Below are 26926 nucleotides of genomic sequence, written 5' to 3' on the forward strand. Positions count from 1 at the left end.
GAGATTCCAATCCTCTTTCCAAAGTTCATCTTAATTCAACTAGCATTTATTAAACACCAACTGTGTGTCAGGAACTGTGCATGGGTTACCAAGACAAAAATGAGACAATCCCCAAAGGAGGGGACTTGGAATCTGCTGGGAATGGGGGAGGGGGATAAGATAAGTAGCATCTCAGGGTAGGGGGGCAAGTGTTTAACAATTGAGAGGATATGGACATTGTTCTTACGGAAGTCACTTTGGTTGGGCTTCGTAGGGAGCCGGGAGCTCCAAGAGGTGGAGGGGAAGAACATTCCGGGCTGGGGGGGTGGGGGGCGGGGAGGCGTACCAGCCTATGCAAAGGCAGGGCGGTGGGAGATGGATGGACTGTTATATGTGGGAAACAGTCAGGAGGCCAAGCTGGACTGGAATCTCTTCCTGTGAGGAGGATCCACGTGCAATCAATTTCCCCAGCGGGAGCCGGATTGTGAAGGGCTCCCGTGGAATGAAGCTTGGAGTTTGTGTCCCTGTAAACTCAGGACCGCAAAGTGCCTGGCACTTAGCGGGTGCTCTAAGTGCTGAACTGATTTGGCGGTCAATTGCTCTTCCACTGCCTCCCTAAATCTCGTCCGGAGAGCGGCAGACTCTCATAGACAAAAGGGACCGAAAGAGCTTCTGGTGCAGCTGGGCCAGAATCCCTTCACAGTCTGTACTGGGAGGTCGGGGGTGGGGGTCATGGAGGCTCCGCCTGGAGCCCCCTCCTCCCCATCACCTCGCTGGCCAGCTCTGACCCTGGGAAGTCTTTTCGGGTCCAGTCCAAATGCTTGGCAACTTTTACCCGCTGGTTCTGCCCTTGGAATGCGAGCAGAAGTCGCTTAGCCTCTCGGGGCCTCAGCTTCGCCTTTGGTCCAGGCACTCTCCAAGGCCCGGCAGCAATAGCTCTTTGCTCCTCATACTCCCATTCGAGGGTTCCTGGAGGTATAAGGTCTCCTCGAACACCAAACCAAACGCGAGGTCTGCAGTGCAAGTATCATCTTAGCCTTATTTCACATATGGGGAAACAGGCTCAGGTAGCGATCCGCTAGCCACAGGCCTCCTAGCTCCAAACCGAGCACCTTCCACAAGCCCACGCTGGCCCTAAGTCCTCCCTGGGCCTTTCCAGGGCCGATGTCTGGGACTTCTCGGTGAAATGGTCCTGGGGAGGCACGGAAAAGACAAGGCGTTATTGGCAGTAATGGCCTGGGCAGAGGAGGGACTACATCTCCCAAGAGGCCCTGGGCCGGTCGGCTGCCCCAGCGCCCCAAGGACCCTTATCCAAGACCAGGACCCGGACCACATTGGCCTTGGGTCGACAGAGTTCGTAGTCTCTCCTCCGGACGCCTCAGGTGGGGCCCCGGGAGGTGACAGGTTTGGTCTGGGGAGCAGGGGAGGAGGCAGGGGCAGGCTTAAGACCCCCCCCCCCCCCAACACACACATACACACACTCGCTCAACTTCCTGAACAGGACTTGGGAGCCCTCCCCGTCCCACCCATTCGTCTACCTCCACCTCCGGCCGGCGGCCTCTGATTGGCCGCCAGCTACCTGTCCGTCAGGGGCGGGGCTGGGGCGGCCCCAGCCCAGGTGAGGTCGCCCGCCCGCCAGCAGGGAGAGGAAGGTGACAGCCGGGGAGGGAGGGAGGGGGGGTCCAGACGCGGGGGGAGGGGGCCGTGGGTCATCACCAGCCATGCAGCCGGCCGGGCCCTAGTCCGGGAGCAACTGGGGCCGCCGGGGGGCTGCCGGGGGGCCGGCTCCCCCGGCCCGCAGCGCCTGCCCCCCTCCTGCCCAGCGCAGCCCAGGCCAGGCCAGCCCGGGCCAGCACAGCGCGGCCGAGCGCAGCCCCAGCAGAGCGCAGCGAAGCGCACCGGAGCGCGCCATGGAGCGCAGACTGCAAGCCCTGGACAGGCTGGTGCGTGGGGAGCGCGGGGGCCCGGAGCCGGCCGGGCTCCTGGACGGGCTACTGGACCTCCTGCTGGGCCTGCACCAGGAGCTCTCCAGTGCCCCCCTGCGCCGGGAGAGGAACGTGGCGCACTTCCTCAGCTGGGGTGAGTGGGCCGTGCCCTGCGGGGGAGAGCCACCTGGCCAAGTACTGCCCGGGACTTGGGAGGGGGGCTGTGAGGAGAAGGAGGGGCGAGCCGGCCATTCCGGCGCGTTCACGCGGGGCTAAGCCTGCCGGTCCACCCACCGAGGCGCCTAGGGGGACTCGACCCCCTTGGGAAGCAGGCACATGCCAGGCTCCCACATACAGCCGCCCAGTGCCCGCTCCAACACATGCTCAGGCAAACACCGCCTCTCCCAGCCCCTTTGTTACTGGCCCTGGGCAGTGCTCTAGCTTACCCACCTGTGTGGGGACCCCTCTGGCGGAAAGGACGTCAATCAGATGATGCCCCACCTTCTACCATCTCAAACCCCCGTAGGGACCCAGCTCCCTTTCAATGGACTGTGGCGGCTGAGTCACCTAGGAGTGGCTGGCCCAGGGTGACCCTGAACCCCAGGAGGAGGAACTCAGCCAGGGCCCTGGCTGTGGGGCCACAGTCCCCCAGGTACCCAGCTGCAGAGCTGGGCTTCCCCAGGGTGGGGCCCTGGCTGAGTGTTTGCCCAGAGTAGGGCCCTTGGCATTCCTGCTGATCCTTAGCCTGCTCAGACATACCCTCCCCATCCCAGATGTTCTGGGACACCCAGCTCCGGTGATAGTCTGTTTGACTTTCTACCTATGCTACCTCCTCCCTGGAGCCCATGTTGGCTCCCTATGGAGGTGTGGGCTGGTGTCTGTGGATCCCTGACTCTTGCACTGAACCCTGTTCTGGGGGCAGGACCTATAAGGTTCCCACTAGCTGTTCCCTTCTCTGAACCTCAGTTTGCTCATCTGTAAAATGAGCCTGGAACCCAGGTGGCCCTTAATAGATGGTTTTTGAACAGAATTTAAGCCTGGATGCTTGCTGCTTAAGGTTCCTTCCAGCTCTGCTCACCTGCAATTCTCCTCTCTCTCTCTCTCTCTCACTCTCTCTCTCTCTCTCTCTCTCTCTCTCTCTCTCTCTCTCTCTCTCTCTCTCTCTCTCTGTCTCCCTCCCTCCTCTCCCCTTTTCTCTGTCTCTCCCTCCCCACCCCCCCAATATTTGGCTCTCTGTTTCACTCTTCTCCCTCTTGGACTCAAGCATGTGTGTATGTGTGTATGTATGGGGGTGACTCATCCCTCCTCTGCCCTGACTCGCCCTGCTCCCCAGGTTGCACTGGGGGATTCTCCCCATTCCCAAAGGAGCCTGGAATTAGAGTTAGAGACTGAACTTTACCCCTGTCCAGCTGCCTGTGTCACTGCTCTCCCCAAGGGCACCTCTGGGCACCCCAGAGCTGCTCCTACCACCACATATGTCTCTCTTTTTCCCTTTTCTTTCTTCCCCAGACTGGGGAGGCAATTAATTTCTGGAAGGAGGCTCCCATACCTCCCCCGCTGTAGGGTTTCTGTTTATTAAACCTGTGGAACAGCTCTGGGTGGAAGCCCACAAACCAGCCCGGTTGGTGGGGAGCTTATATCCTGAGAGGGGAAACTGAGGCAGGGAATGGCCCTGAGCTTCAAGACCCAGGAACTTGGCCTTTCACTTTCCCCAGACCCTAATTTCCTCTCTGGCCCATGGCCTACCTCTCCGTCCTCCCACTTAGGACTGACCCCTCAGTTTGCTATACGTCAAGTGAATTCAAACCAACACGTATTTATTAAGCACTAGGGACTGGAGGCACCAGAGAAAAACAAAGCAGTCTCTGCTCTCAAGGAGCTCACTTCCTACGGACTTTGGGCAGGTTACCTTCCTTGTCTGGGCCTCAGTTTCCCCCTGGGAAGTAGGGAGTTGGACAGATCAGGGGGTTCTTAACCTGGGGTCTGTGGATTTTTTTAAATGTTGATAACTGCATTTCAATACAATTGGTTCCTGTGTTTTATGTGTTTAAAAACAATTCTGAGAAGGGGTCCGTGACCTTCCCCAGGCTATCCAAAGGGCCCAGAACCAAAAAAAGTTAAGAGACCCCTTCTTGCTTCCAATCCCATGAGCCTGTGATGTGCCCCCCTGGAGCAAGAGTGGGGCGAGAAAAGCCAGCAGGAGCAGGGCATGGGGACACAGGGAAAGGGGCACCTAGATGCGGAGGGCAGAGGCATGGTGAGGGGTTGAGGCTGGGGAGGTGCCTAAAGGCATGGAGGAGAGAGAAGTGGATGGTGGGGGGGAGGATGGGAGGGCCTGGCAGGGTAGGAGTGAGGGGAGCTGCTGTTTATTTCTTTCCAGGCTGTGTTTACACTCTCAGTAAAAGGCTTCTTGCCTGGGCTTCCCCAGGGTAGCCAGCTTGGGGCAGGGCAGGAACGCTGCATCCTAGCCAGAAGGGACGGAGTCCTGTGCCCTGGATTTAGCCAGATTGTCCCCTCACTTCAGGCTTCCCTCCCCAAAGCCAGCATCTCCTCTTCTCACCCCACTTCTGAAAAGAGCCCTAAATCTGGGGTCATTTGTTTGAAACTTGACTTACACCTTGTGAGACCTTGGGCACGTAGCCTCATCTCTCTGGGCCTCAGTTTCTCCTTCTGTAAAATGGAGGAAGGGGCTTAGATAGATGATGCTCTGTAAGGTCCCTTCTTTTAAGTCCCATGATCCTTTGCCAAGATCCCACTCCCCTTCAGCTCGTGGCCAGTCTCTGCTCTATCTCCCTCTCCCCTGGCTTCCACTCTTGAACCCAGGCAGCCGGCCCCTCAGCCCAGGGCTGGCAAGGGCAGGAGCCCCAGCCCAATCCCTCCTCCTTCTGCAACTCCCCCCCCCATGCTTTCCCTATGAGGAATGTCACCAATCCGGTTCCCCAAGACAGGCCCAGGCCTGGCCCCTGCCAGGGGGGAGCCTGGAGCCTGGGCAGGGTGAGCTAGGGATAGGAGCCGTGCCCCCTCAGTCTCCCCAGACCTTCCTCAGCTTTCCTTCTTTGGGTCTGGGGGAACTACAAGTCCCATCAGCCCCCATGGAGATGGCCATTCACCCTGGGGCAAGTGTTCTCCCCTAAGGTGGGGGGGTGAGTGGTAATCCTCCAGGTGGTTTTCTTGGTGGCTGTGGATGAGAGGGAGGGGTAGCTGACAGTCTCACGAGCATTTCCCCATTACCCCTGCCAAGTCCTCAACTTCCTACCTAGTGTAGGCCATGGTTTGAGCAGACTACAACTCCCATCAGCCCCTGGGAGGAGAACCTGAATTCCACCAGGGAGCTCACTGACCCAGACTTATGGGAATTGTAGTATTCCCACCCACCTTAGGAAAAAGCGTGGCCACCTAGAATGTCCGATCTGGAAGGGACCTTAGGTAGTTCCTTATACCTGGGGTTGGTTCTTTGCCTGGATAGTCAGAAGCCCCCCATGGAGGGGCCGCTTCCCAGAGCCAGGAGGTTCCGGGGCATGAAAGATGATGATTCTAAAGGAAGCCCATCGGACGGACATAGATAAATTCATGGATCCCCAGCAGCCCTTGAGCCAAAAGGACCGCTGACCTCCCCCGCCCAGGCTGCTTCGCCGATTTTTGTTCTTTATTATTATTTTTTTATTCCGAACTTGATGAACTCCAAATAAAATGGGCATTTCCGTGTGAAAGGGGGACTCTGGCATATGCCACTTACTTTTCTTTTAAAATATATAACAGGGTAGCTGCCCTGTGGCTAGGGAGTTCAATCCGGCCTCAGACATTTAACACTTACTAGCTGTGTGACCCTGGGCAAGTCACTTAACCCCGACTGCCTCCCTAAAAAAATAAACAAAAACAAATAAAATATATAATAAATTCAGCCTGTAGCTTTCCAAGCTGCCCCGCTTGTCTGGGATGCTTTCTACCTTTCTGTTCTGTGCATTAGAAAAAAAGATGATGCTCCAATGATCCTTCCTTCCCTCCTCCCTCCCTCCCCCCTTTTTCCTTCCTTCCCCCTCCCTCCTTCCTCCCTCTCCCCTCTCTCCTTCCTTCCTTCCTCCCTCTCTCCTTCCTTCTTCCCTTCCTCCTTTCCTTCCTTCCTGGAGGCAGCAGAAGCAGGATTCTAAGCCAGGTTCCACAATGCTGTACTGCCTGTCCCTTGTCTGACTCCTTCCTTTTACAAAAGGGGAAACTGAGGGCCAAGGAGAGGTGACATGACCAAGGTCCCCAAGCAAGTTGGCGGCAGAGCAGGGTCAGCCCAGGGCTCCCAGAGGACAGGATCCTTCCCTGAAGCCGTGGGAAAGGGCTCTTGGGCGTCCCACCCCTGCTTCTCCTCCTCTCCCCTCACTCACACCTGTCTCTCTCCCCCCTCAGCTGCCCCCTTCGTGACAAAAGTAAAAGAACTGAGGCTACAGAGGGATGACTTTGAGATCCTGAAAGTGATTGGCCGGGGGGCCTTTGGGGAGGTGAGTTCCCCAGGGCTTGAGGCGGGCAGGGGCTGATGGGGAGGGGGTCGGGGTCCTGCCTTGCAGGGCGGTGTGACCCTCGCCCCCCTTGGGCCCCACAGGTTGCCGTGGTGAAGCAGAAGGACACCAGCCAGATCTTTGCCATGAAGATGCTGCACAAGTGGGAGATGCTGAAGAGGGCGGAGGTCAGTCACCGGTCCAGCCCTCTGCCTTCCCGAGCGTCCGGGCTGGGGATGGGGCTCAAGACATAGAAGTGCAGAGAGTCTAGACTCATCATTTTACAGCTGGGGAAACTGAGTCAGAGAGAGCCAACAGAGACTTGGCCAGAGCGTCAGAAGCGGGAATAGGCCTCGTCGTGGGGAGCTTTGGGGCTCGCCCCATGCTCTGACTCTGTTCTTTCTTTCTCTCCTCCAGACGGCCTGCTTCCGGGAGGAGCGAGATGTCCTGGTGAAGGGAGATGGCCGCTGGGTGACGAATCTCCACTGCGCCTTCCAGGATGATGACTATCTGGTGGGCTTGGCAGCCCTGCTGGCCCGGGGCCTCTGTGACCTAGGCCGAGGGATTGTCGGGAGGCCAATTGTCCAGGACATAGCCCACCCCTCATTGGGGCCATTTGGGTCCTCACTGAGGCTCTGGTGGTGTTTACAGGCCCACACCCTGGGGATTCTCAAGGGGGATGGGTGACCATCAGAGGCGCCTTTGGGAGCTTTCTAAATTTTCCTGTTGCACTTGAGGCTGGGGCGTGGGCTGGTTAGGGCCCAGGATGCTCCTAGCCACAGGGGGCTCCCAGGGGCGGATCGATGGGGTGGTGAGAATGCACCAAACGCAGGGCAGGAGCTTCGTAAATGCTTATTCCCTTCCCCCGCCTGTCCCAGTACTTGGTCATGGACTACTATGCTGGTGGGGACCTGCTGACCTTGCTGAGTCGTTTTGAGGACCGGCTGCCCCCAGAGCTGGCGCAATTCTACTTGGCTGAGATGGTGCTGGCCATTCACTCCCTGCACCAGCTGGGCTACGTGCACAGGTACCCAGCCCCTGCTCCCTTCGCGGCCCCCCAGGGATTCAGGCCCAGGGGCCCAGCCCACTCCAAGTCCCCGTTCTAGGATCCACAGACCTGTCTGTCCCATTGCTACACCCCAGGCCAAGCTGCCTGCCCGTCCTCCCTCGAAGGGCCCAGGCGTCCTGGTCCCCTGCCCTCCACCCCTCATGGCTTGGAATTTCCTTCTCGGGCCAGGGGCCATTCCGCGATGTCACAGGATGGTAGCAGGAGAGCAGGAGTGTGGCCCAGAGGTCACTGAGTCTGAGCCCTGGGTTTACAGATGAGGATGCTGAGACCTGGCGAGGGCGGGGCAGAGCTGGGCTGTCTCTGGCAGTGCAGTCCCCGGCCTCTGACTTCCTCGCTTCCCACCCCTCACCTGCCCTAACACCGCTGCCAATGGCCTCCCCGCTGGCCCCCAGAATCCGGCCCCGGCTTCCACTTCCCTCCTGAGATGCAGGAGTCCTGCTCTGAGCCCTGACCCTTTGCCAGGAATCGGTTGGGCCTCTCAGCCTGGCCCAGGGCAGGTGCCGAGGGGCACTTGGCAGCCCACGGTCTTTCTTGCGGTGTGACCCTGGGCCAGTTGCTTTCCTCTCTGGGCCTTAGTTGCCCTTCTGTACAGTGAAACGGGGCTGGGCTAGGTAGATGCTCTCTGAGGTTCCTCTCTGTGAGTTCCACATCCTCTGACCACTCCCTGGTTCTCCTGGCACAGGGACGTCAAGCCGGACAACGTGCTTCTGGACACCAATGGGCACATTCGCCTGGCCGACTTTGGCTCCTGCCTGCGGCTCAATGCCAATGGAATGGTGAGGGGAGGGAGGCCCTGGGGGCGGCGTGGTCGCGGCACCTTCCGATCCCCCAGCTTCACCTGATCCCTGTCACCGGCCTCCAGGTGGACTCGTCGGTGGCCGTTGGCACCCCTGATTACATCTCCCCTGAGATCCTACAAGCCATGGAAGAAGGAAAGGGCCACTATGGGCCGCAGTGTGACTGGTGGTCCTTGGGGGTCTGTATGTATGAGCTGCTCTTTGGAGAGACCCCCTTCTACGCCGAGTCTCTGGTGGAGACCTACGGCAAGATCATGAACTATGAGGTGAGCAGGATGGGGTGGAGGCCAGAGAAAGCCTCCGAAGGCTGGGATGGGAGAGGAGGGGCCAGCCTCAGGAGCCTGACGAGGGGAGGTGGATTCATATCCAAGTTCTAGACTCAGGAAGATAGGTGGATAGCCACCTAGGTTCTAGGACAAGTGTCTGGGTTCTAGGATAAAATGGGGTGGGAGTGACTATGGACTTAGACTAAGGGAAAGAAAAATTCCTGGGGTTCTAGGCTAGGGCAAGGATGCTCAGAATTCAAGGCCAGGGGTCAGAGACAACCACCCAGGTTCTAGCTTAGAAGAACGTATATGTAGGTTGTAGGTAGGGGCAAGGAAAAAGCTGAGGTTCTAGGCTGGGGAGGATTGCTCAAAGTTTTAGGCTCTGGTTGGGGGAGGGCCAACTACCAGGGTCTAGCCTGGGTTATGGGTTTGGGTGGAGATGCCTAAGGTTCTAGGTTGGGGTGAGGTGCAGACACCTGGGGTTCTGGTTCAGTGACTGGGCTCTGGAGAAAGGGGGAGGCTGAGTCTGGGGTCCCAGTGCTCTCTTCTCCCCTCCAGGACCACCTGCAGTTTCCCCCCGATGTCCCTGAGGTGTCAGAGAGTGCCCGGGACCTGATCCGCAAACTCCTGTGTCGCCAGGAGGAGAGGCTGGGCCGGGGGGGCCTGGATGACTTCCGGGGTCACCCCTTCTTTGAGGGGGTGGACTGGGAGCGGCTCCCAGCCAGCACTGCTCCCTACATTCCTGAGCTCCAGGGGCCCATGGACACCTCCAACTTTGACGTGGATGATGACACCCTTAACCACCCCGTAAGTGGGCGATGCCTGGCCACAGGGGATGCAAAAACTACAATTCCCAGAAGGCTCCTGGGTCCATAACTTAATGTTGGATTTTGCACGCTCCCACCTTAAAGATGAGGGATGTTCAATCTAGACCGGAGAGATCCAGCTTTGAAGGGGGGCGACATATCTGTCCCTCCCAGTTCTGTGAGCAATGGGGAGCCACAGAATATAACTAATTAAATAGAGGATTGTGGTGTGTGTGTGTGTGTGTGTGTGTGTGTGTGTGTGTGTGTGTGTGTGTGTGTGTGTGTGTGTGTGTGTGTGACAAACTAGGCCATTGCAGCAGCCCGGCTGAGGAGAGATGAGGGCCTGGACTCGGGTCTTATCTTTGGGAAGGGGAGGAGAATGAGGCCAAACCCGAGATGCGGAATTGACTAGACTGGTCAACTGACTGGATCTGGGGCAAACAAGGGAAAAGCAAGGGAGGAAGATGGCCGAGTCCCAAGGCAAACCTTCGTGATGAGAAGGATGACATTTGTATTTTGTACCTGGGGCAACTGGGAGCCATCAAGGACTCTTGAGCCGGGGAGTGACAGGGTCTGAGTTATGCTCCAGGACTCTCACTTTGCCAGCTGAGGGAGGCTCTTAGATAGTGAGCGAAGAGAGAAGATCTACCTTTGGCGGCCCTGGTACAGTCAGGGTCCTTGACATAGAGTTAGTGTTTAAGAAACGCTTCTCCTTTCATTCGTGGACTTGTTCATGCTTCCGTTGGTCTTCCTTTCCTCCTTTGTAGGGGACCCTGCCACCTGCTTCCCATGGGACCTTCTCTGGCCACCACCTGCCTTTTGTGGGGTTTACCTTCACGTAAGTGTGACCTCCCCTTTCCCCTCAGCCTCACCTCTGGATTGGGCCTCTGGTGGGCCTCAGTTCACCTCTGGATTGTTGGGAACCTGTGGGCAGGGTTAGGGAAGGGGTTAGGGAAAGTTAGCTTCAGGGGGATGGAAAGGCTGGAGGGCCCAGAGCTGAAGGAGGCCAGGAATGGAGGGGACCAGAGCTGGGGGTTAGCCAGGGCTGGGGGCAAGGAGGGGACTGGAACTGGAGGAGGCCAGGGCCGGGGAGGACCAAGGCTAGAGAGGCCAAGAGTGGAGGGGCCCGTCCTAGGGAGGATGATCAGGGCTGGGCGCAGGACTTGGGGTGGGCAGGGGCCCTATAAGTTAGAGCTGGAGTCCAGGGGTTCGTTCTGTCCTCCCCCACCCCCTCCATCTCTCCTGGCCATGTGCAGCTGTCAGCAGGGTCTGTGGGGAGAGGGGTGCTGTGTGGGTGCCTCCCCCTCACTGCCCCGGTCTCCCCCTCAGTTCCAGTCCTACGCCCAGTTCAGACAAGAGCCCTGACCTGCCGGCCTCCAGCCTGGAGCGGAGGATGCGGAGCCTAGAGCAGGAGAAAGCGGAACTGAGCCAAAAGCTGGAAGGTAGGGCAGGCGTGAGCCGAGGGCTCTGGACCCGGGGTGGGGCCGGGGGCTGGGTGGCTCGGAGCTTCTCAAGGACATCTCTCCCCCAGATGCCACCCCTGGCTGCAAGGAGCTGGAGCAGCTGAGGAAGGAGGTGGAAGCCCTTCGGAAGAAGCTGGCAGGTCCTGGCGGGGGGGACGGGACTGCCCTGCCTACCTCTGGGTCTGTTTCTTATCTGCGCGAATAGCTGATGTGGCTCCTGCCCTTTCTCTCATTGTATCTTTCCTGGCAGCTGTGAGATGTGCAGCAAACAGAGGCCTGGGGAAAAGAGAGGAGAGGCCCTGAGCTTTGGTGGGGAGTGCACGGGGTGGAATGGAGGGAGGGGAAGGGAAAGAGAGGGCACTTATTAAACATCCTACTATGCGCCGGGCCCTGTGCCCAGCACTTTACAAAGGTGATCCTCACAACAGCCTCGGGAGGCAGGTCTGCTCTGACCCCTATTTTACATCTGGGGAAACCGAGGCAAACAGAGGTTCAGTGATTTGCCCAGGGTCTCTGTGCCCTGCGTCTAAGGCAGGATATGAACTCAGGTCTTCCTGCTTCCAGGCCCGGGTCTCCATCCGGTGTGCCCCCTCTGGGCCCAATTCCCGTCTCTTCAACAAGCGGATCTGGCCTGATCTCTAAAGTCTCCCCTGGCCCCATGCGCCACCAGAGCCTCTGCTCCTCTTGGCTTCTCTGCCTCAAGGGCCTTGAGCTTCCAAGATAGCAGGCCCGTTGGAGGGGAGGCAGCTGGGACCGCCCGTCCCATGTCATTCATTTCTGGCTCTCTCCCCAACAGAAGCCCAGGCAGAAGGTGCCCCCAGAGGGGGAATGGCCCCCGTGAGCGGTTGGCAGCAGGAGAGAGATCAGCTTTGCCAGGTTTGACCCCCCCATCACAGCCCATGCGGCCTTCAGCAGCGTGGGGGGCAGGGGGAGAATGCTAGGCTTGGAATCACCGTAAGCTATGGACTGGTTGGGTGACCTTGAGCAAGTCATTTACATTCTGGGCTTGTTCTGAGCCTCTGGAAATGAGGACGTGGAATGAGGTCACCCCAGCCCTGGGACTCTTGGGTCCTGTCTGATTCATGTCCCGAGATGCTCTGGGATCCCTGAGTCATTGGATAAGGCTGGGGAGCCTGGGGGAGCAGAGGACAAAAGATGTGGAAAGAGGTTTGGCCACTTCGGGCCCCCCCCCTCGCTCCTCCAGGAAGCAGGCCAGGCTTGCAGATCCCAGCCAGAGCTTCCATCTCTGCCTCGTCCCATTGCCCTAGGACCTGTCGGAGGCCCAGGCCCAGCTGCGGACCCAGGCCCAGGAGCTGCTCATCTCTGATGGGAGGCAGAAGGAGCTGCAGCAGAGGCTTCAGGAGGCTGAAGAGGCTGTAGGCGCTGCCAGGGGCCAGGCCCAGGCCTTGACCCACCAGCTGGAGGAGGCCCGGGAAACCCAGACAGAGGTAGCTGAGCCCAGCATAGAGGGGTAGGACTGGAGAGGGGCCCGGCCCGAGACACCAGGCCCCGGCTGTGGTGTGAGAGGGCCCAGGACTCTGAGGCTTGTGGCCAGCCTCTCCTGCTCTTGGGGCCACGGTGACACTGCAGGCATTCTCCCTATTGTCCGTTCCCCATCTTACAGAGGAGGAAACTGAGGCACAGCCTGCCTATGGCCTACCTGTGGTTATGGAACTCCTAAGTGTCCAAGACGGGATTTGAACCCAAGTCCCCTGTGGAGGCAAGCAGGCCTGGAGTCATTTGTTAGCTGAGAGGCCCTGGGCAAGTCCCTGCACCTGTGTGCCTCATTTTCCTCATCTATAAAATGGGAGCAATAATAGCAGCCCTCCCTCACAGGGTGGGTGGGTGTGAGGATCCAATGAGGTAATAAGTATAAAGTGCTCAGCACAGTGTGTGGCGCATAGTAGGGGCTTGCCTCCCCTCCCCAATACTCTGAGCCAAGAGATTTCTCTGCTCCGCCCAGGGTCACACTCTGACCCTGTGACCCTTCCCCCCAATTCAGCTCCAGGCCAAGGTGACTGCCCTGACCCATGAGGTGGCGCGGCTCCGGAAGCAGAGGGAAAGGAGCAGGGAGAAGGAGCGGTCCAGAGCCAAGGTACCTGTGAAGAACAGGGCTGATGGGGCCTGTGCTGGGCCCTATGTGGCTCCTTGGTCCCAGCCCTCTGTGCTGGGCGCTCGGTAAAGGCCTGTCCATCCACCGACTCTTGCTCCAGCTCAGACCTTGGGCAAGTCCCTGTCTCCATGGTTGCCAGCTGTGCCTAGAAAGGCACCATTAGGGTTTCCCTCTTTTAGCTGAACCGTTTTCCTAGACTCCAGCATGCTCCCTGCCTCTCTCACACATACTTTTGTTCATCTTCCCGCCCTGTGTGCGAGTGAGCCCCTGAGCTGGAGGAGGGGACGCGCAGCCCACAGCTTTGGGACCTTGCTGGCTTCCTTCAGCTCTCTCAGGGAGGGGGAAGGGGCTTGGACCTGGGGGCTGATCCTCTTCTGCTGTCTGCAGGCCATCCATGCTCCCCCTGAGACCAACGGCTCGGGCCTCCCGGGAGCTGGCCCGCAGGAGGCCCTGAAGAAGGAGATGGAAGCTCTGAGATTTCAGCTGGACCAGGCTCGGAGCCAGGGGTGAGGAGGGAGGCTGGGGCCTGGGGGCCCGGGGCCTGGGGGCCCGGGGCCAGGACTCAGCTCAGGCTCATCTGGTGTCTTCTCCCCCAGCCCTGCCAGCCTGAAAGGGAAGGATGAACTTTCCCGGCTACAGGAAGAGAACAGGCGTCTGACCCAGGAGCAGGAGCAGGTGAGCTGGGGCCGCCGCTGGCACCGGGTCCCCAGCTTCCCCTCCTCAGCCAGCCTTGGCACAGGCACTAGTGGGCAGGGCTGCCTGGAGAAGGTGGCATTTGGGGATCTCGTTATTTTGAGCTGGAAGCCCGTCCAGCACCCCCCCCACTGTGCCCTCCCTGACAGATGGGGAAACTGAGGCCCAGGAGGGAAGGGCCCTTCCTAAGGTTGAACTGGCGATAGATTGGAATCCCGGCCGGACGAGTCCTGCAGCAGCATCCGCAGGAAGGATGTAGGCGGCAGAGCTCAGAAGGGGGGAAGGCACGCCTGGTTCGGTGTGTTGGGGTTTGTCGGTTGGACCTGGCTGGGGCTAGACTTGGGGACTGTTTCTTCCTTCTGGGCAGCTGTCCGGAGAGCTGGAGCGAGAGAGGCAGATCAAGAAGCAGCTGGAAGGAGAGAGGCGGGAGAGCGAGAGCAACTGGGAGGCCCAGATTTCGGACATCCTCACCTGGTGGGGGAGGCTTCTTGCCATGGGCTGGGGAAACCGGGGGTGTGGGCAGGTGGGGCGGGAGAGGGACGGCTCCTGAGCCGAGCCCACCCCACCCTCCTCCAGGGTGAATGATGAGAAGGTCTCCCGAGGCTACCTGCAGGCTCTGGCCACCAAGATGGCAGAGGAACTGGAGGCATTACGTACTGCTGGGACCCAGACCCTCCCAGCCCGGCCCCTGGTGAGTCCTGGTGCATCTGCACGGGGGGGACGGGCTCCAGGAAGGCCCGGAAGCCTCCTTTGTGGCTGGGCATCATTGGCTGGCCACCATTCCTTCCTGCCCAATGGAAACCAGAGAATGTGCAGACTCTTAAGAGTATGACTTGGGAGTGAATTGATCTCAGAAGCATAGACTGTCACAACCCAGAGGGGCCCAAGCACCTAGAACATGGAATGTCAGGCTGGGAGGGGCCTTTAGAAATAATCCAACAGGGGCAGCTAGATGGCGCAGTGGATAGAGCACCGGCCCTGGATTCAGGAAGGCCTGAGTTCAAATCTAGCCTCAGACACTTGACACTAGCTGTGTGACCCTGGGCAAGTCACTTAACCCTCATTGCTCCACCCAAAAGAAAGAAAGAAAGAAAGAATCCAACAGTTGAGCCATCCTAGAATCGATGGTACAGTTGAAGACACCAAAGGCCAAAAGGGAATGAACAGATTAGGGATGGAGCCTGCATTGGCGCAGCCCCAGTGGGAGGGGGACCTGGGCCTCCATGGAGGGAGGGAGAGGGTTTCACCCGATCTGGACTTCTCATGGACCAGGACCACCAGTGGAAGGCCCGGAGGCTCCAGAAGATGGAGGCCTCAGCCAAGCTGGAGCTGCAGTCAGCACTGGAGGCAGAGATCCGGGCTAAGCAGAACCTTCAGGAGCAGCTGGGCCGGATGCAGGAAGCCCAGCGCCAAGGAGAGAGGTAGGCCCCGCTAGGGTGGGGAGGGGGCTGGGGCTCTGGGGGCATCTTTGGGGAGCATGTAGTCAGGGACAGGGGGAGGGAGAGGCTGGTTAGCAGAGGGGACTCTCAACATTAGAGCTGGGATGGACCTTGGAACCTAGAACATGGAATGTGTCAGGGCAAGGAGGGACTCTAGAATCTAGAACGTAAGAACTAGGTGGTGGTGGAACCACAGCTGGGCTCGGTGACTAGGGCTCTCCCCTGGGGAGTAGCACAGAAATAGCACTGCTCAGTGCCCAGTTAGGGAGAAGTTAAGACAAGAGCCCCCTGCCATCCAAGATCCCACCCTGGACTGGAGGACCATGACATGTGCAGCTTGCCCTGGGCCAGATCTTGCCTTGGGGCAGAACTGCCAGTTATGACTGTTAGGAGGGACCTTAGAGTGGAGAAAGGCCTTAGAACCCAGAGCTGGTCTACTCTGCCAGCTAGAACAGAGAAATCCATGGCTGGGGGGGACCTAGAACCCAGAGCTGGGAAGACTTTGAAGGTCTAGTCTGCCAGCTAGAACAGAGATAGCCATGGCTGGGGGGACCTAGAAACCAGAGCTGGGAGGGCCAATAGACCACCCTCTAGGTTAAGAGAGCCCTGCATACCTTTCTGCCCCAGTTTGTTGGTACTGGGCGTGGGGGATACTCCCTGATGAGGAGAGTCAGGGTAGTGGGAGGCTGAGACACCCCCAGCGGGGGCCCATGAAGGCCTTGGACATGGTGCCCCCTCTCTCCCTCTCTAGCCACCTGCAAGAGGCTGAGAAGCGAAACCAGGCACTGCAGCAGGAGCTGGCCGCCCTGAAGGAGGAGATGAAGGCCCGGGGGCAGGGGGGTAAGAGCCTGGTGGTGGGAGCTGGGAACCTTCCTGAGGGGCCCTGGAGGCCAGCCTCACTGCCCAAGGGTTAGGGGTCAGATGCAGGCTTGGCCTCCCGCCTAGTGACTGTTACAGCCAAGGACTCTGGCTGTTAGAGCCGGGTGGGACCTGGCCAATCGTGTGATGGCCCTCTTCCATCGTACAGATGGGTAAACTGAGGCCAGGAGAAGGGGCAGGGCTTGTCCAGGGTCACACAGCAAGTTAACCCTGGAGCTGAGGCTCAAGCTTGGGCTCTCCCTGCTGGACTCAACTTCCCCTTCCCTTTCTCTTTCCAGACTCCAAACCGTCCAATTCCCTGATTCCATTCCTGCCCTTCCGGAGCTCAGAGGTGAGGGCAGGGGGAGAAGATGCTGCAAGCTTGGGCTCCTGGGGGGTGGGGTATGGAGGAGGAGGAAGAGGAGGGGGAGGGGGGGGAGAGGGAGGGGAGAGGGAGGAGGGGGAGGATGCTGGGATGGCTTTTCAGCCCTCCCCTCCCTTGGGATTGTGTCCTACAGAAAGATGCTGCAAAGGACCCCGCCAACCCCCCAGACACCCCTGACTCCCGGCGCCCAGCAGCTGAGGCCGAGCTGCGTCCAGAGGGCCGCCGCAGTATGCGGATGGGGGTGAGGCCCTGGCACTGGGAGGAGGCCAGCCCCTTTCCTGTCCCCCCAAGGCCCCTCGCCCCCCTCCCCAGGGCCCTTCACCCCCCCCCAATGCCTAGCCCTCTCCAGCCCCCATTCATTCATTCACTCAAAAAGCAATCATTAAGTGCCTACTGTGTGCCAGGCACTATGTTCAGTGCTGGGCATACAGAGACAGGAAGGAGCGGGCCCTGCCCTCAGGGAGCATGGGTGAAGGAAGACCCTTGTGCCTGCATTTGCCAGCAGAGAGTATGAGCCAAGGGAGTGCTGTGTCCTTTGGGCCTGGAGGATGGCAGGGAGAGGGCCTCATGTGGCAGCTGCGCAAGCTCCTGGGGCAGAGATTCCCCCCGGGGCCCTCTGGGTCCCCCTTGATATGTGTCTCTTTCTCTCTGGGTACAGGCTGTGTTCCCCCGAGCCCCAGCCCCAGCCCCAGCTGACAGTCCTCCAGCCAAGGTGAGAGCCAAGTCAGGGCCCGGGGCCGGGAAGGAGCTGACAGGGAGCCCTCTGGTGTGCCCCGGCCTCCGCTCCCGCCTGTGGGAGACCCAGGAGGGATCTTGGAACGGGGAACATCTCAGCTGGGAGGGACCTCAGAATGGAGACTGTTATTGAATAATTCCCAAGGAGCAGAATGTGGGTAGAAGGCATTTTCTGGGTACGTGGGGGTGTAGATCTGCCTCCAGGTCAGACTTTGGGGGAGCTGGGTGTGATCTTCACTGTGTTCCCTTGCCAGCCTGGCTGCCACACTCTGCGCCCGCGGAGCTTCCTGTCCCCCACCAAGTGTCTGAGATGCACCTCGCTCATGCTCGGCCTCAGCCGTCAGGGGCTGGCCTGTGAAGGTGAGAGCCTTTGTCCCTGGCCCAAACTCCGGAGCTCCCGCCCTTGGCACCGTGCACCTTCCTCCTGGTTGGGTTTGTCTCTGCCCACCCCCCGCCCTGGCTCCCCTAACATCCCTCCTCTCTCTCCTGCACCCCCAGCCTGCAATTATTTCTGCCACTCTTCCTGTGCCCCCCTGGCCCCACCCTGCCCCGTGCCCCCTGAGCTCCTGCGGACTGTCCTGGGAGTGAATGCTGAGACTGGCATCGGCACTGCCTATGAGGGCTTCCTGTCGGTGAGTGGGGCCCAGGGAGGTTGGGCTCCAGACCGGCTGCGGGCTGACTCCCCTGATGGGCACTCTCCTCTCTCCCTGCCTAGGTGCCCCGCCCCTCAGGGGTGCGCCGAGGCTGGCAGAGGGTGTTTGCCATACTCAGCGACCTTCGCCTGCTCTTGTATGACGCCCCTGACCCGAAGCTCCCCGCAGCAAGCAGTGCCCTCATCCAGACCCTGGACTTGAGGTAGGTCAAGGTGGGGGCTTGGGGGCAAAGGGAGAGACCCAGAAAGTCCAGGGGGTGGGGGATGAGGGATGGAGACTGCAGGAGAGAGGGGAGGAGGGAGTCGGGCAGCTGGGAGCACAGTCCTGGAGCCAGGCTGGGTGAAGAGAGGAAACATGAAAATATCCAGGCCTGAAGCCCTCAGGGGAGGGAGCTGGGGGGAGCGCCCCCACCAGCCTGGGCCATTCAGCACTTCCCCAGTGATTTGAACCTCTGCTCCTCCTGTCACCTGTGGCTGAAGGGTCCTCCACCACGGGCCCAGAGTGCTCTGGACACACGGGAGCCCCGGCCCGGCCTGGGAAGGCCAGGAAGAGTAGGACGGGGATTGCAGAAGCTCAGGAGGCAGGGCCCAGGCCAGCCCGGGCATCCAGAATTCCCTCTGGGACATCCCTGACAGGGGACAGCCGGCCCTGCGGCTAGCTATCTGCCAGGGGGAGCACTCGTGTCATTAGGGAGTCCTCCCTTCCCAGCCAAGATCCGTCCGCCTGTCCGCCTCCCACCCAGGCCTCCTGGTTCTGCCTCCAGGGCCACAGCCCATGATGACCCTCCAGATGCAGCCATTGTGGCCCCACTTGAGGCCAATGCTTGGGTTCAGACAATCACTGTCACAAGCAGGGAAGGCCTGCTGTCCCCCTCTGCTTAGGGGCTATAGAGCCTCTATTCATTCCATCTTGTATTTGTAGCCCTGGCAGTAGACACAGCAGGTGCTTAATAAATGATTGATAGATGTGTGACTGGACAGCAGCCCTGTGAAAAAGATCCAAGGGCAGCTGGGTGGCACAGTGGATAGAGCACCGGCCCTTGGAGTCAGGAGTACCTGAGTTCAAATCCAGCCTCAGACACTTAACACTTACTAGCTGTGTGACCCTGGGCAAGTCACTTAACCCCAATTGCCTCACTTTAAAAAAAAAAAGATCCAGAGGTCATAGTGGGCAGCAAATTCTCTCAATATCATTGGTGCTATTGGGATGTGTTCAAAAATGCTGAGCATCCAGAACTAGGGAGGTGATGATCCTTTCAGTGTCCTGGAGAACTGTGGGCACTTCTGGGCTGGGTGCCCTATTTTATTTTATTTTATTTATTTATTTTTTGGGTGAGGCAATTGGGGTTAAGTGACTTGCCCAGGGTCACACAGCTAGTAAGTGTCAAGTGTCTGAGGTCAGATTTGAACTCAGGTACTCCTGAATCCAGGGCCGGTGCTCTATGCACTGTGCCACCTAGCTGCCCCCCCTATTGTATTTTAAAATTTTAAATCCATTGATATCTTTGTTTGGCCATCCCATACATTTCCCAGTGTATCCTGCCCAGGGTCACTCAGGTAGCAAGTGTCTGAGGGTAGATTTGAACTTAGGAAGATGGGTCTTCTGGACTCCAGGCCAGGTGCTCTGTGCACTGTGGCGCCCCCTAGCAGTCCTGGACAGGATGTATTTGAAGCATCTGCCGGGGAGTCACTTGGAAGAAGGGTTTGCTTTGTTGGCTTGACCCCAGGGGGCAGAACCAGGAGCCAAGAGGGGTGGGGGGATGAAGGTAGGAGGCAGCAGCTTCAGACCTGATGTCAGACTCAGGTTGGGGGACTTACTGATGCCCCCATGCACAGCAGCCAGGGCTGCCTCAGGCAGGGGTGGGCTTGGCCTCATTGTGGATCTTCGTCCTGCTCATGAATGACCCCTTCCCAGGGACACCATAGAGGGGATTCCTCTTTAGATGGGCATTTGATGCCTCTGAGGTTCTGGGCCAACCCCAAGGAGGGTACTCCAGGGAGGCAGTGAGGGGCATGGAGTAGAGGGATGGGGACCAGCACCTACAAGGGGAGGTGTCATCCCTCCTCTCTGTGGTTCTCAGGGACCCCCAGTTCTCAGCTGCCCCAGTCCTGGCATCTGATGTCATCCATGCACAGTCCCGGGACCTACCACGCATCTTCAGGGTGAGTGCCTGTCCTGAGAGATTCTGGGCCTCTGGTGCTGGGTGTCCAGACCCTCAGGCCTGGAGAGGCCCCACATCCAGCTGCCTGGTGGGCATCCGAGGGGCAGGAAGATAGGGTTGGCGGAACCCTGGTCTGAGCCTCCTGCCTGTCCTTGGGGTGGTTGGGATGGTTAGACCCTCCCCACCCATCACCAGCATCTCCAACCTGGTTCCCCCTCAGGTTACGGCATCCCAGCTGACCATCCCCCCGACCCTGTGCTCTGTGCTGCTGCTGGCTGACAGCGAGGCAGAAAGGGCCCGTTGGCTGCAGGTCCTGGGGGAGCTGCATCGCCTCCTGATAGACGTGCGACCCCGACCCCTCCCCGTCTTCACCCTCAAGGAGGCCTATGACAACGGGCTGCCCCTGCTGCCCCATGCCCTCTGCGCGGCCATCCTCGGTGAGCCTCCTCCTTGGACGTGGGCCACTGTGGAAGATCGGGTGCCCCCAGGTGTGCTGGGGAAGGGGCAGGGCCAGCCTGGGCTCTGCCAACAGAGGAAGGAGCACTGGGGACCACTGCACTCTCTGAGACATGGAGCCGGGAGGCTCAGGGAGTCCTCTGGGGTCTCCTCGGGTGGGTACAGAGGAGAGTCCAAGAATGGGAAACAGGAGCCCAGGTCACCTGACTCATCCTTCTGTGGGCCTCAGTTTCCCCCTCGGTAAAATGCAGTGAATAGAGGTGATGTCTAAGAGCCAGGCTGCGGGAGGAGTCCATGATAACTCTTGCCTCTGTCCAGTGGCTTACAAAGTGCTTGAGGTCCGCCAGCTCACCTGATCCTCCTCACTCATTCCAAAGAGCAGGAGAAAAGGGTGTGAGTGCTCGGTGCCCGCGAGAGGCTTTTATAAAACTGGCACCTCCAGAGACCAGGCACAAAGCCGCGCTGGCCCAGCCAGCGCAGGATGGAACAGAGGAGTTAAATGATGGGCTCAAACGGTGCCAGAGATTTAGCGCAGGGCAGCATTGCAATGGGATGCCTCCCGTCCCTCCATCTCCTCACCCGCTTTGCTCCTCAGCCTGCACTGAGAGGCCAGAGCTGGGGAAGGCGACTGGAGGGAGCTGAGCAGGAGCTGGGCTGTGGGGGGGGGTGAGCGAGCCTGCCCCTGCAGCCAGGGCCCCTCTAGAGCGGGCCGGCAGCTGATTCTCCCCTCCCCCTTCCTCCAGACCAAGAGCGACTGGCCCTGGGCACCGAAGAAGGGCTCTATGTCATCCATCTGCACACCAATGGTGAGGCCAGGGTTGGCAGTGGAGGCTGCGGGATGGACCGGGCAGGGGCCGACGGGAGGAAGAGGGCAGCGCAGGCAGGGACGAGGGGCGACGGGCATGGTCCGTGCTGATGTCCTGTCCCCTTTCCCCAGATATCTTCCAGGTGGGTGAGTGTAAGAAGGTCCAGCGCCTGGCGGTCAGCCAGCCTGCGGGGCTCCTGGCTGTCCTGTGTGGCCGAGGCCCCAGCGTCCGCCTTTTTGCCCTGGACGAGCTGGAGAGCAGTGAGGCGGCAGGGGCCAAGATCGCCGAGTCGAGGGGCTGTCAGAGCCTGGCAGCGGGCCGGGTGCTTCAGGCCAGCACCCCCGTGCTCTGCGTGGCCGTCAAGCGGCAGGTCTTCTGCTACCAGCTGGGGCCCGGCCCTGGGCCCTGGCACCGGCGCATCCGAGAACTACAGGTGCCCGGGCCGGTGCAGAGCCTGGCACTGGTGGGCGACCGGCTGTGCGTGGGGGCAGCCGGAGCCTTTGCCCTCTACCCACTGCTCAACGAGGCGGCCCCACTGGTCCTGGGGTCCGGGCTGGCCGCTGAGGGGCTGGGCCCCAGTGAGGCGCTGGGCGCAGTCGAGCTCAGCCTCAGTGAGTTCCTGCTCCTGCTCTCCACGGCAGGCATCTATGTGGACAGGACAGGAAAGAAGTCCAGGAGTCAGGAGCTGCTCTGGCCTGCTGCACCCATAGGCTGGGGTGAGTCGGGCATGGGGGAGGGCCCAGCAGAGACCAACCCTGGGGGCGGGGGTTCTGCTTTCAAATCCTTGTTTTCCTCCTCTGTGAAATGGGATGATGCTTGAACCCTCCCAGGGTTGGGGCAAGGAGGGGGAGATGGGAGCCCCTGGTAACAGTAATAATTGGAATAAAAACGCCCCCCTTCTTCCCCTCCACCTCCAACCACCAGGCTACACAGCCCCCTACCTGACAGTGTTCAGTGAGAATGCCATTGATGTGTTTGATGTTCGGAAGGCAGAGTGGGTCCAGTCTGTGCCACTCAAGAAGGTGCGGCTGGCGAGCCCCAGGGAGTGGAGGGTGCAGGGTGGGAGGGACTCAGATGGAGAGGGGCGTGAGCCCCGAGGCCTTCCCCAGGGACAGGGCTCATGCTGGGGGGTCCTGGGGCTGCTCTCTGCCGGATGTGGGGCCGGCAAAATCCATGACACGAGTCCATGTTTAACCGGGGGACCCCCATGAGCCACGGCTCCTCTCTGGGCCTCAGTGTCCTTCCCTGTAAAACAAGAGGGCCCCAGCACTGGCCCTGGATTCAGGAGTACCTGAATTCAAATCCGGCCTCAGATACTTAACACTTACTAGCTGTGTGACCCTGGCCAAGTCACTTAACCCCAATTGCCTCACAAAAAAACAAAAGGGCCCCTTCTAAGGTGCTTCTCTGCTCCCATGGTCTGTGCTGAAATGCCCCAGGTCCGTCCCCTGAACTCTGAGGGCTCCCTTTGTCTCTATGGCTCCGAGAAAGTCCGACTGACCTACCTCAGGAATCGGCTGGCCGGTGAGTGTAGCATGTGGGTGAGCTGACGGGGCAAGCCCCCAGGCTGGGGCCCTAGTCATGTGCCCTCCCTCCCCAAGAAGCAGCAGGGCACAATCTGCTAGCCTTGGAGGCAGCTCTGCTCCTGCCTAGCAGAGTGACCCTAGGCAAGGTCTGAGGCCTCTCTCTGAGACTAACAAGTGGCCGATCTGCGTGAGTGGACAGATGAGTTCAGACCCAAACCCTGCCAAGCCCAAGAGCTACCCGGCTAGACACCAAGAAAGGGCATCCTGGGGCTCCTTCCACAAGCATCTCCCTCTGCTGGGGTGTGGAGGTGACCCTGGCTCCCAGGGGTCCCCTGGCGAGGCTGAACCATCCTAGCAGAGCTCAGAGAGGGTCACTGGCCATTGGGGTTTCCTGAAACGGGAGGGGTGCTGTTACAGAGAAGGATGAGTTCGACATCCCTGACCTGACTGACAACAGCCGTCGCCAGCTGTTCCGGACCAAGAGTAAGCGTCGCTTTTTCTTCCGAGTGTCCGAGGAGCAGCGCCAACAGCAGCGCAGGTAGAGCCAGTCTCTGGCAGCAGATGCTCGGGCTCCGTGCCCTGCAGCCCCGGGTATCTGTCCCTTTCCTAGGACTACCCCCCCCCCCCCAGGGAGGGCTGTGCATTCCTCAGCTCCAAACTCCCATCCTTCCAGGGAGATGCTGAAGGACCCCTTTGTACGCTCCAAGCTCATCTCTCCACCAACAAACTTCAGCCACCTGGCCCACATGGGTCCTGGGGATGGGAAGCCAGAGCTGTCCGCGGTGAGTGTCCAGTTGGGGCGCATGGGAGGGGCTGGGCCAGTCCTGTGTCTCCCAGAGGGGCCTACAAGGAGGGGCTGGGGTGGGCAGAAGCTGTTCTAAGCCCAGAGACTGAGGGGAGGGCAGAGGGCTTTGAGCTCTGTAAATACCATCACCACCCCTCCGCATGCCGCCTAGATTAGTGTAATGGGAAGAACACTACATTGGGAGTCAGCTGACCTTAGTTCACTCACAGTGTACACTATATAGTGTGACCCTGGACAAGTCATTCTCCCTGAGCCTCCATTTCCCCATCTGTAAATGTTCTAGATGACCTCTGGGGTCACTTCCAGGTCTAAGGTTCCGTTCTTGTGCCAGGCAGAGGTGCCAAGGCCTTGGTTGTGGCATCTCTAATAATCTGAGGGTCAAAGGAGGGCTTCGAGATGACCCAGCCCCCAGCCTTACAGCCTGGAGAGAACTGGGCTCCACGTAGGCTGGTGACTGCCCAGAGTCAGGCTGGGCTCTTACCACACGCTGGTCTTGTTTGTGCCAAGTGATGGGAGCAGGAAGGAGGAGAGACTCCCTGAGGGCACGGGTTGTTGGCTTCTTTGCCTTTGCGCCCCTGCTGCCCAGCATGATACCGGGCACACAGTGGGGGACTGACAAAGGCTGGCAGAGGTATTTACAGGCCCAGTACCTAGCACATAGTAGGCACCTTTTAGTGCTTTGAGACAGAACGTGAGGACAGGCAGCCAGGGCAGAGAACGGAGCCCTGGGCTCTTGCTCAAGGTCCGGGGGGGCCCTTTTCTCCAGGTTCCTGAGGAGAAGGGCCGAGGAAGAGGCCGGAGCCACGGTCCTGCTAGGCCCCACAGCTTTTCCGAGGCGCTCCGACGCCCAGCCTCCATGGGCAGTGAGGTCCTTGTGCCAGAGATGGACGCCGGTAAGAGGCCCGTCTCCTGGGCATCTGGTCCCTCCCCTCCCTGCCCTGGGGCCTGGAACACGCCTGGCTTCCCTAGAAATGTCCTGCCCAGTGACCCCTGTGTGGGCACTGGGGGCCGGCTCCCCAGCCAGATGCCTCTTTCCACAGTGAGGAGGAAGCCCAGGACGTCCCTCTCCAGTGAGTCCGTATCCTGTGGCCAGGGCTCCCTGAGTCCGGCTGTCTCTTTGAGCCAGGTGAGGAGCGGGGGGAGGCGTGGTTCTAGGTTCAGTTCTGGTGCCCACTTCCCTCTGTTCTCATTCCCAAAGTGAGAAACAGTTCTCCCTAATGATCAGAGGGAGGCTCTGGGGGCTCAGAGCACAGAACTTCATAGCTGCAAAGGGTCTTAGGATGTAGAGTGTCAGTGCTGGAAGGGCCCATAGAACATGGAGTATCAGGTCTGAGAGGGATCTTAGAACATGGAGTATCAGGTCTGAGAGGGATCTTAGAACATGGAGTATCAGGTCTGAGAGGGATCTTAGAACATGGACTATCAGGTCTGAGAGGGATCTTAGAACATGGAGTATCAGGTCTGAGAAGGTCCTTAGAACATGAAATATTGGATCCAAGAGGGTCTTTAGAACATAGAACTTTGGAGCTAAAAGGGAACCAAGTGAACCCCCTTGTTTTAAAGGGAGAAACCAAGGCCTAGGAGGGAGGTGGCCAGCTCAAGGTATAGGACCAAGACTAGAAGTAACTTCTTGTCCAGTGTTCTCTGTCCTGGTCTGCCCTGCCCTAGATGGCCCAGAACAGTCTAGATTTCAGTTCTTTTGAGGCAGTTTCACAAAAAGAATCTTTTAGACATTGAGTTCTGAGTTTTGGGCCAGAAAGTCTGGCCCCTGCCCTGCCTGGGGATCCCTGCTTCACATGCTGGGGAGACTTTTCTCCGGGTCACAGGGGACCCCAGGGAGGGAGCCCGGGTGCCTATGGGGATGTCCAAGGGGTGGGGGTACTGCGTGTTCTCTCCCTCATCCCTGGCCTCCCCCTCTCAGATCTCAGACCGCCCCCGGAGCCTGCCCCCAGCCCCTGAATCAGAGAGTTCCCGCTGAGCCATCCTGGTTGGGCATACCAGCCTCTCCCTGTGCCAGCCCAAAGAAGGGGCCTGGGAGCAGGACAGTGACCCAGTGGAGAGCTGATGGTGTGGAGAATCTTGGACCCATGACCGGGTTGGAGTGCCCCCCTGCGGGCAAGGGCGGCGGGCAGGAGGTGGTGGCCTCCCCAGGATCCGGGCTCAGGCAGTGGGATCCCTCAGGCCTCTGGATCTTTTGGGGGGCTCCCTGGCCAGGGGCAGCTCAAGACGTGATGATCCCAATTTCCAACCTCCCCTCATCCGCACACCCCGCCCTAGCATCTGCTGAACCATCTACCTCCCTTGGCCAAGGGGAAGAGAGCCCTCTGTGGGGCTGTGCCCAGGGGCCTTGCTGAGCCCCTCTGGTGGGGAGGATCCTGCTTGTGCCAAAGCCCCGGGCCCGGGCATGGTGGGTGCTCTTGGGACAGAAATGTGGGTGTGTCCAAGAGACAAGAAGTGGACAGAGGAGCCCCAGGGGATGGGTTGTGGGGGGAAGGGGGGCAACTGGGGCCTTGGCAGCTGCGGGCCCTGGTTCTTCTGCCGGGATGGCTCAGAGACTCAGGGATGTGGGCTGTGGAGGCAGCGTGGGAAGACAGAACCTTTGGGAGACAACAGCCTGAGAGGATAAGGCTGAAGTGGGACTGAGGTGAGAGAAGGAAGGGGGAAGAAGAAAGGAGGGGTGATGGAGAGAAAGTGGGGGAGAGCCAGAGAGAAGGGGGGAGGAGGAAGCATGAGGAAAGAGGACTGAATTTGGACACAGGATCTGGGAGCCCAAGGTAACCACCACCTGTCAGTGGAGCAGCACCTATGAAGCACCTACTGTGTGCTATGGGCAGGTCCCCTCCCCTGCCTCAGCCTGGGGGCTTTCAGGTGCTTCTAGTTCTAAATCTTACGATCCTGTGATTCCGCAGAAGTGGGGGGGGGGGCGTGCAGAAAAGGATGCAAGGAAGAGAAGGGACAAAAGAAAAGAGGGAGAAGTCAGACAGTGGAGGGGAAGGGAGGGAGGAGGAGAGGTAGAGGAAGAATGAAGGGCGGGCAGAGGGGAGGTGAACGAGAGGAGGAGGTGGGCAGGATGGAGGAAGAAGAGTGATGAAGAAAAAACAGGCAGGACCTCAAAGAGGAGGCTCCCCTGGAGCAAGGCTAGACAGAGAGGAAGGAAGCCTCTTGCTAAAGGATTTCCCACCATCCAATCAGCCTGCAGGTGGAGATGACCGGGTAGGGGAGAGGGGCTCAGGGATTATTTATGAGGGGCTAAACTGTGGGGGATGGGGAGGGATGGGGGGGATGAGGGATACTGGGGCTCCACTCTGGACTATCTAACCCTTTACTTGGAGAGAGGGTGACTTCTCAAAGTTTCTGTATTAGGGAGATATATGGGGGGATTTCATTATTGTTATTATTGTGGTTATTATTATTATTATTATTTTTAAAAACCCTCTGCCTCAGGGGGACAAGGCAAGTATTTATCTGATGAACACTGTTTGTGGAAGGATCAACAGTGATATTTGA

The 26926-nt window shown here is 59.2% G+C and overlaps 1 protein-coding gene across 1 annotated transcript; it reads left to right on the top strand.

Moving 5' to 3' along the window:
- Positions 1–1853: 1853 nt before the first annotated feature.
- CDC42BPG (CDC42 binding protein kinase gamma) lies at positions 1854–26926 on the top strand. Its single transcript, XM_043973126.1, has 37 exons — positions 1854–2058; positions 6300–6391; positions 6493–6576; positions 6806–6901; positions 7267–7415; positions 8140–8233; positions 8320–8520; positions 9079–9327; positions 10094–10164; positions 10656–10768; positions 10858–10929; positions 11586–11665; positions 12058–12237; positions 12792–12884; positions 13290–13408; positions 13499–13577; positions 13963–14069; positions 14172–14286; positions 14868–15016; positions 15786–15874; positions 16192–16244; positions 16411–16518; positions 16936–16989; positions 17267–17372; positions 17511–17644; positions 17728–17867; positions 19746–19827; positions 20047–20263; positions 21026–21088; positions 21220–21804; positions 22013–22110; positions 22528–22612; positions 23032–23152; positions 23288–23396; positions 24186–24312; positions 24460–24545; positions 25341–26926. Exons 1-37 carry the CDS (start codon positions 1890–1892, stop codon positions 25395–25397), a joined length of 4626 nt encoding a protein of 1541 aa, XP_043829061.1. The 5' UTR covers positions 1854–1889; the 3' UTR covers positions 25398–26926.

This window comes from Dromiciops gliroides, chromosome 6 (assembly GCF_019393635.1).
Source record: "Dromiciops gliroides isolate mDroGli1 chromosome 6, mDroGli1.pri, whole genome shotgun sequence".
NCBI classification, from domain to species: Eukaryota; Metazoa; Chordata; class Mammalia; order Microbiotheria; family Microbiotheriidae; genus Dromiciops; species Dromiciops gliroides.

Excerpts from the sequence above, each read along its gene's own strand:
- CDC42BPG (XM_043973126.1), top strand. The coding sequence starts at position 1,890 with ATGGAGCGCAGACTGCAAGCCCTGGACAGGCTGGTGCGTGGGGAGCGC. Across the intron at positions 10,165-10,655 it reads TTTGTGGGGTTTACCTTCAC|TTCCAGTCCTACGCCCAGTT; the intron begins GTAAGTGTGACC and ends TCTCCCCCTCAG. Across the intron at positions 12,238-12,791 it reads CCCGGGAAACCCAGACAGAG|CTCCAGGCCAAGGTGACTGC; the intron begins GTAGCTGAGCCC and ends CCCCCAATTCAG.